We start from the raw sequence: 12,820 nt of genomic DNA on the forward strand, positions 1-12,820 counted from the left end.
GCACTGTAACTACATGAATACATTTGTGTTTTCAGTTGTTTGTTTAACCCTTGTGCAATCCTAGACACTTTAACATTGGGAGTGGGGTCATCTAGACCCCACTAGACAGTGCGCTGAACCTTTTTTCTTCGATGATTTGTGATCTTCACTGGTGTCCATGGATTACATGAAATCTTTCCACCTTTATCCACCTTTGTCATGGTGGGGAGAACACATCAATGTAAGGGTGGGGTCATCTGGACCCCATAGGATAGCACAAGGGTTAAGATACGATTTGACTAATCTTTTGCAACATGAAATATACATCTATCCCTGATGATCATGCATATGGTAACCCCCAACAGGGAAATTCACAGATATAGAAGATGAAAAACAACCCAAAAAAAAGTAAGTAATCATAAATAAATAGTAAATAAATGATATGTTTGATTAAATTCTTTGCAAGCATTCTATGGAAGTTTGCAACTTCCAAATGGGGTTAGAAATGTTATGTTTCTACAGGGAAAAATAAAACAGACAAGATGGGAAAAAGACCAAGGAAAATCCTGGAAAGAGCAGACCTTTTGTGCCATTTTTCTATGTATTTAAGAAACTGAGGCAGCAAGATGGATGTAACTTTTTGCTGTGGACAGATTGGCCTTGTGACAGGTTAAGAGTGTTGCTAAGCAACACCCCCTTACCCTTTAATAAATCAATAGGTTCATTAAAAGACCTTTTCTAACTGAGTGTGCGTATGTGTCAGAGGACATAATAGAGTGTAAAAGGCATCCAGTCATGAAATTCAACATTAACTTTGTTTAACATTATGGGAACTGCACTGCAGCCCTTAAATGAAATGCAAAGCTTCACAAAGATACAATTGTGTCAGAATGAAGTGACTCACCAACAGTGTGAAGGAAGAGGTGTGCGTAAGGACCATATGGACCACTAACTAGATATGACACTTGCATGTGCCTATACGAATTCCTGGAGCAAAAATAACTCATCTTTAGACTGATTTATTCATCCTTGACATTTAAGTTGTGAGCATTTTAAATTAGACCTGAGATAGATGTGGGGGGACTGCTTAAAATAATTTGACAATGTCATCACGATTATCCAACACTGTTTAGAAATAATAAGTAACAAGCCTAATGGCACAGAGAGCTAATTCAGCCTTAATTTACATTAGGGATGCCACAACTCAGAACCAAAACCAAACCATGTGTTACACACCACTGAACCGAATCGTGTGGGACATGTATTAAGCTAAATTTAAGAAGAATTTATTATTTCTTATTTTTATTATTTACACCATGCTTAGTATATTCCAACTGAAAAGTATTTTTTTATCATTGTAATTTGCTTATTAGCACATACAATTTGTGATATATTATCATATCATATATTCAACCAAAACAAAACTGTGACCCAAAAATCAAAATTTGAAGCAAATGGTGAAGAAAATGTATCCTTAGATTTATTGAGGTAAAGTGTTCCCTGGTTTATATTATAAGACACTTTTATGCACAAAAGGATCTGCCGTATGAACACATGCAGCCGTGGTTCTCCTACTTCACTAGTGAAATAATGATTAGTTAACACCTTTGCACACAAAAATGAGGTGGAAAAGCATGCAGAAAGAAAGCAAATGTACAGGGTGAGCATGCAGCAGTAAGGGGTTATATAGAAGTCTCTACATCTGGAAGCATTAATTGTACCTTGCATTCATCTACTAAGACAGAATTGTTAGCAGCAGTAGGAACGGTAGAAGAGGCGGCTGCGGTTATGACGCACTGGTTGGAATTGTTTTCATGGTGATTCTTCATGTCGTCATAGTAAGATGGGGTCTTTGTCATCATTTCAATGTCGTCAGATTTAGCCATGTGTGCATCCAGCTCATCCAGCTCCGCCTTGGACAGATGGTACACAATGCCCGCACCGTAGGAATCGCCCACCACGTTCACTGAGGTTCTAAATCGATCCCTGCAAACAAAAGAAATATTCTTCTGCTCACTTTGCAACTTTTCTTTCTGAAAATTCACTGAAAATAAATAATTATGTAGTGGTAAAAAGAAGAAATCAGTGTGTACAAACAAAAAAAAAAAGTTGCTTAAATTATACATACAGCAGCCAGTCAACAGCAACCAGAAGGCTGATATCTTGGGTTGGTAAACCAACAGCGGTCAAGATCAACAGCATAGTTACCAAACCAGCACTGGGAATACTGGCTGCCCCAACACTGGCCAAGGTAGCTGTCAAACTGGAAGACAAAAATAAAAGTTATTTTAAACGTGGAGACCCTAACTCTAAAACTCCATTAACCACATCTCTTGGCGATAAAAATCAATGCATCCCACATCTACAGATCAAAATCTGTACTCTGGTCTATGTCAGGGAGGATCTAAAGAACCCCAGAGTGGGCACCTAAATATGAAAGATAGCTTGTTTTTATATGACATTTTATAGATTGATGTGCCATAATAATGTCAGAAGAAGGGTCATCCATCCTCTATTCACTCGACTGAGAGAAAACCATTTGGCAAACACTGTGAACGGAAAAAAATGTGGCTGCTGTTTGTCTTCCTGCTTGGCGTGAGACACAGCGCAGTTGTTGCTCTCTCACGCTGGTTAATTTGCATCTTAGTAAATTGAGGCACACAAGCTTCTCAGCTCACTGTTGGATGTCTTCACAGTGATGTTGAATTTATCATTTCCTAAGACCTCTCTTAAACCAAGACTGCATAGAACTGTTGGATTTAGATTCCTTTACTGTGCATCCAGTGAAAAATGAGACCTTTCTGGGATGTTTTCATATCAAAAAAGTTTTTTTCTTCTGACCTGACGGTGACAATTTGACCAGGGTCGAGGTGGACACCATTCATTTGGGCAATGAAGATGGCTGCCACAGCCTCATACAGAGCAGTTCCGTCCATGTTGATCGTGGCTCCCACAGGGAGCACAAAACGGGTGACCCTTTTGTCAATCCCCAAATTCTCTTCCAGGCACCGGAAGGTAACAGGAAGTGTACCAGCACTGGATAAAAACAAACAGAGACAAAGTCATTATTTGTAGCAATGAGGAGGCACATTTTTTCAGTCACCCATCCATTGAAGAAACTGACCTTGAGGCTGTGCCCAAAGCAGTGATCCAGGCCTGAAAGATGCCTAAGAAGAAGGTGAAGGGGTTTTTCCTAGTGATGGCGAAGTAAATGCTGGGAAGGAAGATCACCCCATGGATGATGAGGCCAATAATGACAGTTATCATATACATCCCAAGCTGCCTTGCTACCACCTCCAGGTCCTTAATGGAGATGATTTTGCCACAGATCAGACATGCAATACCAAAGGGAGAGTACCTGATGGGTTAAAAAAAAGAAAAGTTTATTATTCAGAAGTGAAAATTAAAATGTTCCATAAAAATAAAGAGAAATGTTTATTTTTATCCGGTTATAATTGAGAAATAACTATATAGTAAGTTATTTCTGATTGATCCAAGAAGATTTTAAACTGAATGGATGAGAGGCATGAGTGATACTAACCACATGATCATGATGACAAGTTTCATCACAATCTCATTGAGGATATTGAAGAATTCAATCATGAGTCTGGCCCTTTCTCCCATTTTACCCATGCAGATGCCAAAAGCAATAAAGAAGCCAATCAGACCTGAGACAGAAAATCATGAAGGTGTCAAACTCTGACTTGCAGCGTTGCAAAAAAATGCGTTACATTTCTTCAGGGAAATGTATTACTGTTACTTAGGATGCATTTTAAGAAGTGAAACCAAATGACTTCAGTGGTCTTTGGAACTTCAAAGGAAATGTCAAGAGCTATAATGCTGGGACATTTCCTTCAGCTGTAGTTTTGCCAGATCAATCTGCTCATGCTAAACATGGTCAAATTCATAGCAAATGCATCAAAATGCTAGCTTCGTGAGTGTCAACAGTTGACTCGTTCAAGTTAGCATTTTACTCAAAGCAGTGAGTGAAAAGAGGCTTTAATTCCAACTAATACAGCAGTGCATACCCAAAACATTCATGCCACTCTTGAATTGGAGAGACTTTTTGACAATGTACTGAGGCTCGTGGGTAATGTTAACCAAAAGGCCTCCCATGCTAGTGGTGGTGTTGACTTCTTCCTCAATTACCTCCACCTTCTTGGTGACTGTTTGGATCTAAAGAGAAAGAAAAAAATATCAGCTTGTTTTAGGCCTCTTTATCCAATTGACAATTCCATCGTAAAATCCAAGGAAATAACTGATTATAATTACTATAAAAAGGCAAAGCCCTGTCTTGAAGTGACACTAACCCCTCACTCATGGATAGTGTAGGTATCCACAACATTTTATTACCTGTTGGAAACAAGCTTGCACCAGGTTTTCAGGGAACAGATTCCTGATTAGATCGAAGAAGGCATCTAAGCTGGACACATCTTCATTTTTCTCTCCTTCTCCCAGATTTTCCTTCAATTTGGGGTTGCCGGGATGGATGAGTAACACAAGGATGACTCCCAGGACTGCAGCGATAACAGTGGTGGTCATGTAGTAGACCATGGCTCTGGTTCCCAGGCGACCACTGGATTTGGCATCAAGACCAGCCAGACCTGCACCAAAGTTGTCAATTCAGTCTTGTGTAAATAGATCATACAGAGTCCATTTTTATTAATGTAATAAAAATAAAGTATGATTTTTATAAAAAAATTAATGAGTGCTGATTTGGAGGCAAAAAAAATGTGTTCCTCAAGTGTGCCAGTGTAAACTCCTCCAAACATTGGCGTACCTGTGATTAAACTGGAAATGATGAGTGGAAGGATCAACATCTTCAACATCCTCATCAGAATGTCTCCAGGAAACGCGATCACCATGACGATGTCTGGGTGGATAGGGGAAGCAACACGAAGCAACATCCCCGATACAGCTCCTAGGATCACACCTGTAGAGAACATAAAAACCTTTTCATTAAAAGATGCACAGGTTGAAAAAATGACGGAAGCTCTGAAAAATAATTGATTTGAATGATTCATTGTCTGTGTTTTCATGCTTCTGAAAAAACAGTTGTCCATATGCTTCTTTAAAAGACCATAATAACTCACAATGTGTTGCTTGGATCTGTATTATGCTGTTTTATTTTACTCTGGTTGTGGAGACAAAACCCAAATATTTGATAGAAAAGGTTCTGCAGAATTTCTTTGTATGCAGGGCGGTGAAAACCCCTGATGTTAACAGCATCTAAAATATTTGTCCTTAAAGTAAAAAAGTAGTTTTAAACTCATTCATGCCTAGTAAATGAGGGAAAAAAGACAAGGAATGAGTAATTTCAGCTCAAGTTGTGTCTTGTTTTGACTATTTCAGCCCCTATTGATATCTTAATCTATCGTACATTGCAAATTGTTAAGCCAACAGCAATGGCTGACCTCTGTGTCCAGACAAATCTCCGAAAAAACAGCCATTCTGTTTGTAGCACCCACTGGACTAGTAGCAGTTTTCAAAAGTCCCAGTTGTGCTCTGTGCTTCCATCTAATATTAAGAAGAGAAACATCCTGAGGACTCCTCCAACTACAGGGTTTGGAGTTTTCTCTCTGGCTCTTTTCTGCCAAATGACAGATGATCAATGTTTATTCTGGCTTACTTTCAATATGAAACTGCTGTCAAGTTGCTATAGATTTTGCACACTCTAACCCATCTATTTATAAAATCAGTTGACGTTCATGCCAAGTGCATGTGGACGTCAGTGATGGGAGAGAAGTCTGAGCTGCCAGACACAAATGTGTGCAAAAATAAGATTTTCTGGATAAACAAAGCTTTCTAACTAGAAATCGCACAAGCGTATTCGTAACCTTTCCTTTTCATCATTAAATCTACCCCTGTGGAGAACGGCGCCCTTTCTGAGATCACTGCTTTCTCCGTGAATCAACACAGGCTGATTGGTTGTCCAGAGTGCAGAGCGGAGCTTTTGATATCAACAGGTGGCACAGAGCTGGCGAAGGTCAGAACACCCAGTTATCTGTCTGGTACACTGAGCACAGATGGCACCCACCCTGATTCTGCCTACAAGCTGCAGATGAAGCTTCAGTTAAGTGACGGCAGAGAGAAGTTGTTAGTGTCATCATCAGCAAGGCCCTGCCTCAGTTTCTTTCTTTTTTGACTTCGAGAGACGAAAACAATGCATAACTTACCAAGGACGGTGAGTGTGAGAAGGAGGTTCTTGAACATTTTGGAGCAGATTTTGGCACATTTCGACTGCGGCCTAGCCTCAATGGGCTCCAGGTGACTCTCATGCATTCTCACCTCCACTTGTTTAGGCATACTGTTGGCACTGTGGCAGAGAGAGGGCAAACAGAAGAGCGATTAGAGACAGACACTTAACCATACAGGCTTTTTCATGAGTGCATTCTGTCATAATCTAAAGCAAGATTTAAAAAAAAGAGGGGCACACTAATTAGCATGCAATCTCTTTGAAAAGATTAAAAAATAAAACTGCAGGGGGAAAAAAGCGAAATATTTAAACTGTCAGTCAAAAACAGTCAATGGTGACTAAATCATCCACCAGATGGGAGATGACTACAAGCTGCTGCTCAAAAAATTGCAGCCTTCTCGCAGCCTCCTACCCATGTTAAGTAAAAGCTCATTGTTGTCAAAGTTTTTCCTAAAAGAGAACATTTCTGCAAAATATTTGTTGCAGAAAAGATCTCAGTGGACAGGATGATACAAGGAACCACAGAACCACTCAAAACTTACACTCAACCAAGAGGAACCTCCTTAAGTGTCGGAAGCAGAAATATAAAGTTTCAAGCAAGGTTCCTTAAAGCCCATTGAGGTGTGACTTGAGTTTACCCATGAGAGGAAAGCCAGCTGCTTCTCTTTTTGCCTGTTAGGCAGGTGTGTAAATCAGTAAATGAAAAGGAAAAAAATAGAGATAATGAGACTATATAGCTTTATGTTCTTTAGCTAATAGAGATCATCCTTTTGCGCCTGGTTAGTCCAATATAAAACCGAAATATGGTGAGTTGATGTGAAGATTAAAAAAAAGTAACTTAAAAACGTCATTTTTAAGTCTCTCTGGTTTTACATCTCAAAATGTACACAGATTTCCTTTATTCCCTGTCAAGCTCATAAGCTCAGCTATAAGAAGAAAACCTACTAAGCCTCCAGGCAAACAGATGGGCTGGTCAAACCTCTTATTCAATTCTATTTGAGGTGTGAAATAAAAAACATAATAATTATGTCCTTTTTTCATGTTTCACACAAAAAAGCTAAGAAAACCTGTGAAACGTCCAAAAATAAAATCCAGAAAAACGGACATCACCAATGTAATCTCATCACTGACACTAAGACGGATGAGACCTGTTAGTTCATGTCCCTTTTTGCTCTCTTTTACAATATTTTTAGCTCTAAAAGAGGAAGTGGGAATACTCTGTCATGATCATCTCATTAGCAACCCTACCACTATATCAGAGACAGATGTGATGAATGGTCTGCATACATGAATTCTGTTAAGAACCACCAAAGCTGCATTCTTCAGGGGTTCTTCACTACAAGAAAGACAGATTTTTAGGTAATTTGTCTGCTAATTCTATTTAAAGAACTAAGAAGTTGAGGGCATTTTATTGAAAAGTCTAGGTTTACTGCTAAAAAATACAAAAAATGCACCAAAAAAACTAAAACACTGATAGAAAAGTTCTTAATAATTATTAAATGTAAAATATGGGGGTAATGTGTATTAATATGTTTTAAAAATTAATACATTTTTCGATTTGTTTAAATTAAAATTACTTTTTTTATTTTATTTAATCACAGTTAAGGGCTTATTAGAAACAGAAATGTCTCAAATTGATCACATTGAAATAATTTAGTTTACAAAAAAAAAAAAAAAACAGAAAACATAAACAATATTACATTTTTGGAGCTTAAAATTAAAATATTAAAATAGGAAAAAATGTAAACTGTAAAGCACTTACTTCATATCTGTACGTTGAGGTAGAGCTACACTGCCCAGGAATAAATCTCCAGACTTTGGTATTTAAGAGTGAATCAGCATAGGAAACCACTGGAACTATTACAGGTGCTCCATCCAAAAATATTGCGAGGCGTGAGCAGATAAGGTCCTGTCTCCTGACAACATCTGAGATGTGCTGTCGGTTAGAAACCCAGCAGTTCGGCCAAAGCATCCAGAGAGGAGCGAATCAATGGCATCCAGACGGCAGTCCCAGCCAGAGCAACCTGAACTGCCCCATCCTGATGTCCGCTAACCCCCCCTCAGCCCCCACCTCCTGACTCCAACAGCACACAAATACACACATCCATCCAATAAACATATGAGTAAATAAATAACTAAAAAGAGAAGTGGAGGGGAGGGGTTAACATATGAGTTTAACTGCCAAATCCCTCTGGGACCCTGAACTCTCTAATCCACCCGGATAGCTCACTTCCAGACCTCTGCAGCTTCTATGGATGGCATGAAAGAGGCCAGGCTGCTGGAGATGAGCATGATGATGCCCGCTAATGGCACATAGTTGACAAGAGCTCTTTGTAAGGAATGACTTTGCTGAAAAGGGAATAAACTATAAAGGAATGATAAGCAGAAGGTTTAAAAACTAATCTTGTGTGTTCTGACTTTCAGGTCAGTTAATGGACAAAACATAAGAGGCTGAAGTTTGCTGCCCTCCCTGCTTAAAAGGAGATGATATGAAGTATAGATTGACATATAAAACATCAACCGTACATGCAGCGAGCAGTCTTATGTAATCCCACTATTTGATAAAACTCCTGAGCTGGGTTGAACTCCCAAATGACATGTAATTGATGTGAGGATGGTGACACTAGTCTCCCAGCAGCATGGGACTTTACAACATATTGAGCATCATCACATTATTTTAATTAGGGAAATGTGCTGGAAGGCTACTTCCTCCTCAGGCAAATGACCAGTCCCAAAACAAAAGCAAAAGGAATGCCGTCCCTGTCTGCAAAGATTGTCTCATGAGAAATCACTCATCCTAAATCCCTGGATGAGTCGTGCTCATTCTAATGGGCCCTCTAAGAGAGCGTTTTAGAGATGAGGGCAAAGGATTGGAGCTGAGAAGAAGGGGTTACAGGAGGGAGTGAGAGGAACACAAGGGGAGAAAGGGGTACTGGGGTCACACCAGCACCTCTCAGCCAAAAGAGGGGCCTGTGAGGGGAAGGCTGAGGGAGCCATCACAGCTTTTGGCTGGTACCATGTGAAGCTCTCTGCTTCCTCCCTCTTGGTTTTGAGGGTCTTTGTTTTACACGCAAACAGTGGCAGTGGCCCCAACTCGCTCAGCCAAGCGCTGCATCCAAACTGGCAGCAGCAAGAAAAGATGCGGGAGTGGGGGGGGGCTCAGATGAGAGGGAGAGCAAGGCTATAGTGAGGGGCAGTGAGCATGTCCAGAATGCCAGATCTTTCAGGCCACTGATGTTATGCCTGTGCCCACCGTGGGAGAGCGGCGGAGGGACCGAGGCACCCCTTTCTTGCCCCCCTCCACCCTTCACTGCCTCTTTTTTTTTTTGCAAGGATGAATGAATCTTTCAGAAGCGGCAGCCCATTGTTTTCCGTAATCGACAGCGATTATCCCAATTTTATGGAGCCTTCCCAGAGTGAGGAGGTTCCCTGAGTGCTGCCATTGAGAACCACTGCCATGCAGCAAGGACCCCGTTTGGTTGCCCTGGCAACATTGTGGTTTACAGAAAAAGGAGATGAAGCTCACAGCCATACACATACCAGTCATGCAAACATTTGAGGATGCAACATGGCTGGAAACAGTGGTCAATAGAAAGGACAAAATCATTTAAATTAAAAAAGGGGGGGTTCCAAAAATGTTTGCACAATTCATAAAAGCTTCAATAAAGTCTTATAGTTGCCTCGTTACTGATTTACCATTTTCTTAAAGTCATGTAAAGTTTAAAATAGAGACAGTTTGTACCTCAGGCATTTGCTTCTCATGCAATATCCCAGAGGGCCATGCAAATGAGAGCACAAGTTTCCCACTGAGGTACAGGGGGGCCAAAATGACCATCCTGTTGATTGGAGCATCACAATAAACTGTGAAATAAGACAACTGGACCATGGCCAGGTCCCGGATAAATCTGGCCCCTTTGGGCCTCACGATCTCCTGTCTTACAGTGGGAAGAAATCAGGCTCACACATATTTGCAGCTCCGGAGCCTGAACACCCCCCCCCCCCCCCCCCCCCAACAACAAAAAAAAAAAGAAAGCTCTCAGAAAACACTTCAGATTGTGCCCTGCATAGGAAGTGAAAGATAAACCCCTTCCAAGAGGACCCTGGAGTAAGAGTAAAATCTGATCAAAGACTGGCCCCATGCCAGAGAAACCACTCACTGAATGAAGCAGATATCTTACTGACCTTTATCCGAGTCAGTTTCATACTGACACCCTTTGTTTTAGACTGAACTAAACCACTAACCAATGAATGGGGAGCAATGACACATTCTTAGTGACATTAACAACCAGACGTTGTGTCAGTTCATGTTAATACTTCCTTGTTTTCATAAAGGGTACAGCTTTTATTATTATTATTCTTGAAATTGAGTCAAAATCAAGAGAATGTTTAGATTTATATGTTAATACTTAAGTGTTGCCCCTAATACATTTGATATTTAAAAAGAGAGCAACATGTGTTGTTCCTTCAAATTAACGTAAATCAAATAAATTATTCAAAGAAAAATTCTGATTCATAGGTGATACCCATAAGCAACATCACAAAAACTGGTTCAGCAAACAGGTCTAACCAATAACAGCATTGCAATACCTTTAGTTTCCTTCATTTTAACACATTTTCATTTATTTGTCATCTTTTTACAGATAGGGTGCACCTCCATCCTAGCAGTGATTAAATGAGCCATGCATGTCTCTCCACCAGCATCCTCTAAGCTTTTCTTTTGTTTCACGCAACTAATTGTGTCCATAATGAGGAGATCATTAGAGTCTCTGTGAATCCTGAGGCTTGCGTGGTGGTCTGCATGGGTTGCTCAGATGCGACTAGTGCCACTGTAATTATGCCCTAACAACCTGTTATACTGGGGTCTTGTCAAAAGACCAAATAAGGTGTTTCCAATAAGCTCAGATACAATCTGAGTCTTCAGTCTGATGGCATCTAATTTAATCCGAGACTAATTCAGATCGAGGATTTTTCGCATATCAGCCTTTAAAGATGCAACTGTTGATGGAGTCTTATTTGATGCCAGAGAAATTTTTACGTGTATGTGCAAGCTAGTCCAATATCCCCAGCCCTACTTCCCAGCAAAGAGATGAGATTCTGTATGTGAGATATTTCTTACTCCATTTTAAACTCCTGCATAGATAATGTCACACACCACAGACACATTAACATCTCCTCTCTTCTACCATAGAGGCTGCACATAAATCAAGCATTTGAAAATGTGCATCTGTTCAATAGAACTTGTTGTGTTTGATACGCATGGTCCGATCCTCTAAGGAACTCATTAAATTGGCTTGTGCGGCAGGACCACCCTACTCCCTACTCTGACTACCACTATCTTACCCTATGAGGGAGATGACAGGAGAGGATCAGACGCATGAGAAGGAAATGCAAAGATAGGGAGAAATGTGAAGGAAGAGTCGAGAAAAAGCAAAGTGTTGAGATATTGAAGTATAAAGGACTGAATAAATGGTGAGGAACTAGGTGCAAAACTCACATGGGCTGCAACGTTATCAGGTATTCCAGATATAAATTTATAGTAGACATCTTTGTTGAGCAGCTGGTTCGGCAAAATGGGATTGCTGCACAAACCCTGTTTCATACATCACTAGACTCACTTGATACACACCTAAATTTACACGTGTCTGTCTGATTGTTTATACTGCCAGCTTCACATTTGAATGCACAACACTGCAAAACACAAACCCAATACATTTTATTTCCAATTCCACTTTTGGGAAATGTTTTTGGCCTAATGCAATTCCGGTCTCCTCAGACATTTTTGCAAAAGTCTGTAAGACTGATGCAATGTGAATTCTCTGTCTAATTCAACCCTATAGTCTGTGGAAGCAACATAATGTACGACACATAACGTCTACCCACGGACCTCACACATCCCTGCAGTGTTGATGGACAAGGCATTCTTGCTCATATGTACACAGCCTCATTCATCATCCAAGAGACATGCAAGTACAAGACTTGCATCAAAGAAGGGTTGCAAAAATGTCAGATTAGCAGTGCTTTACTTTGAAGAAGGTTCGATTATAACCAAAATGGAGCAAGTAAACTTGGGTTAAAAGTATTTTAATCAAAAGTATAATCAATTTAACAATATGATTTACATTACTGTAATTGTGACTACAAATTACAGGTTTAAAAAATATTAGGGGTGCACGATATGAGGAAAACTCGCGATATGCGATATTTAAGATTAATATTGCGATAACGGTATAATTTGCGGTATACAAACAATTAACAAAATAAACAAAAACATCATTCCCATTTCATTGCAACAGTTTAAAAATTATACTCCAAATGACCCTTGTCGACATAGGAGACAAACATCTAACATAACAGGCCTCCATCCGATTGGTCAACAAGGTGATGGCGTCCATCCGATTGGTCAAATGCATAAAGGGATTTATTTGATTCGTTAAATGCTTCAAGCTGCCTTAAGGTTGTATTAACACATTTAAGGTTTACGATTTATTGCGATTTTCACTGTCTTTTGCGATATGCATATTGCAGAGCTGGATATTGCGATAACGATAAATTTGCGGTATATTGTGCAGGCCTAAAAAATATCATTACAGTTCTTCAAATAATTTTTCTTGTACCATTTTTCTTAACCCAAAAACTGAATTTAAA

At 39.8% G+C, this 12,820-nt stretch overlaps 1 protein-coding gene across 3 annotated transcripts in view; it reads right to left on the reverse strand.

Moving 5' to 3' along the window:
* slc1a2 (solute carrier family 1 member 2) overlaps positions 1 to 12,820 on the reverse strand; it is a 29,499-nt gene that overhangs the window by 4,192 nt on the left and 12,487 nt on the right. Inside the window, exons 1-10 of one of the 3 annotated variants that reach the window (XM_004069732.4) lie at positions 7,938 to 8,191; positions 6,156 to 6,295; positions 4,760 to 4,912; positions 4,333 to 4,583; positions 4,008 to 4,155; positions 3,521 to 3,647; positions 3,104 to 3,337; positions 2,821 to 3,015; positions 2,108 to 2,242; positions 1,701 to 1,965 (exon numbers count right to left, since the gene is read on the reverse strand). In XM_004069732.4, the coding sequence (XP_004069780.1) occupies positions 1,701 to 1,965; positions 2,108 to 2,242; positions 2,821 to 3,015; positions 3,104 to 3,337; positions 3,521 to 3,647; positions 4,008 to 4,155; positions 4,333 to 4,583; positions 4,760 to 4,912; positions 6,156 to 6,295; positions 7,938 to 7,942 (1,653 nt within the window). In that variant the 5' untranslated portion in view covers positions 7,943 to 8,191. Of the gene's footprint in view, positions 1 to 1,700; positions 1,966 to 2,107; positions 2,243 to 2,820; positions 3,016 to 3,103; positions 3,338 to 3,520; positions 3,648 to 4,007; positions 4,156 to 4,332; positions 4,584 to 4,759; positions 4,913 to 6,155; positions 6,296 to 7,937; positions 8,192 to 12,820 lie in introns of those variants that run through there. The other 2 variants (XM_011476304.3, XM_011476305.3) reach the window with 2 other exon arrangements.

The sequence above is a fragment of the Oryzias latipes genome, chromosome 6 (genome assembly GCF_002234675.1).
Source record: "Oryzias latipes chromosome 6, ASM223467v1".
NCBI classification, from domain to species: Eukaryota; Metazoa; Chordata; class Actinopteri; order Beloniformes; family Adrianichthyidae; genus Oryzias; species Oryzias latipes.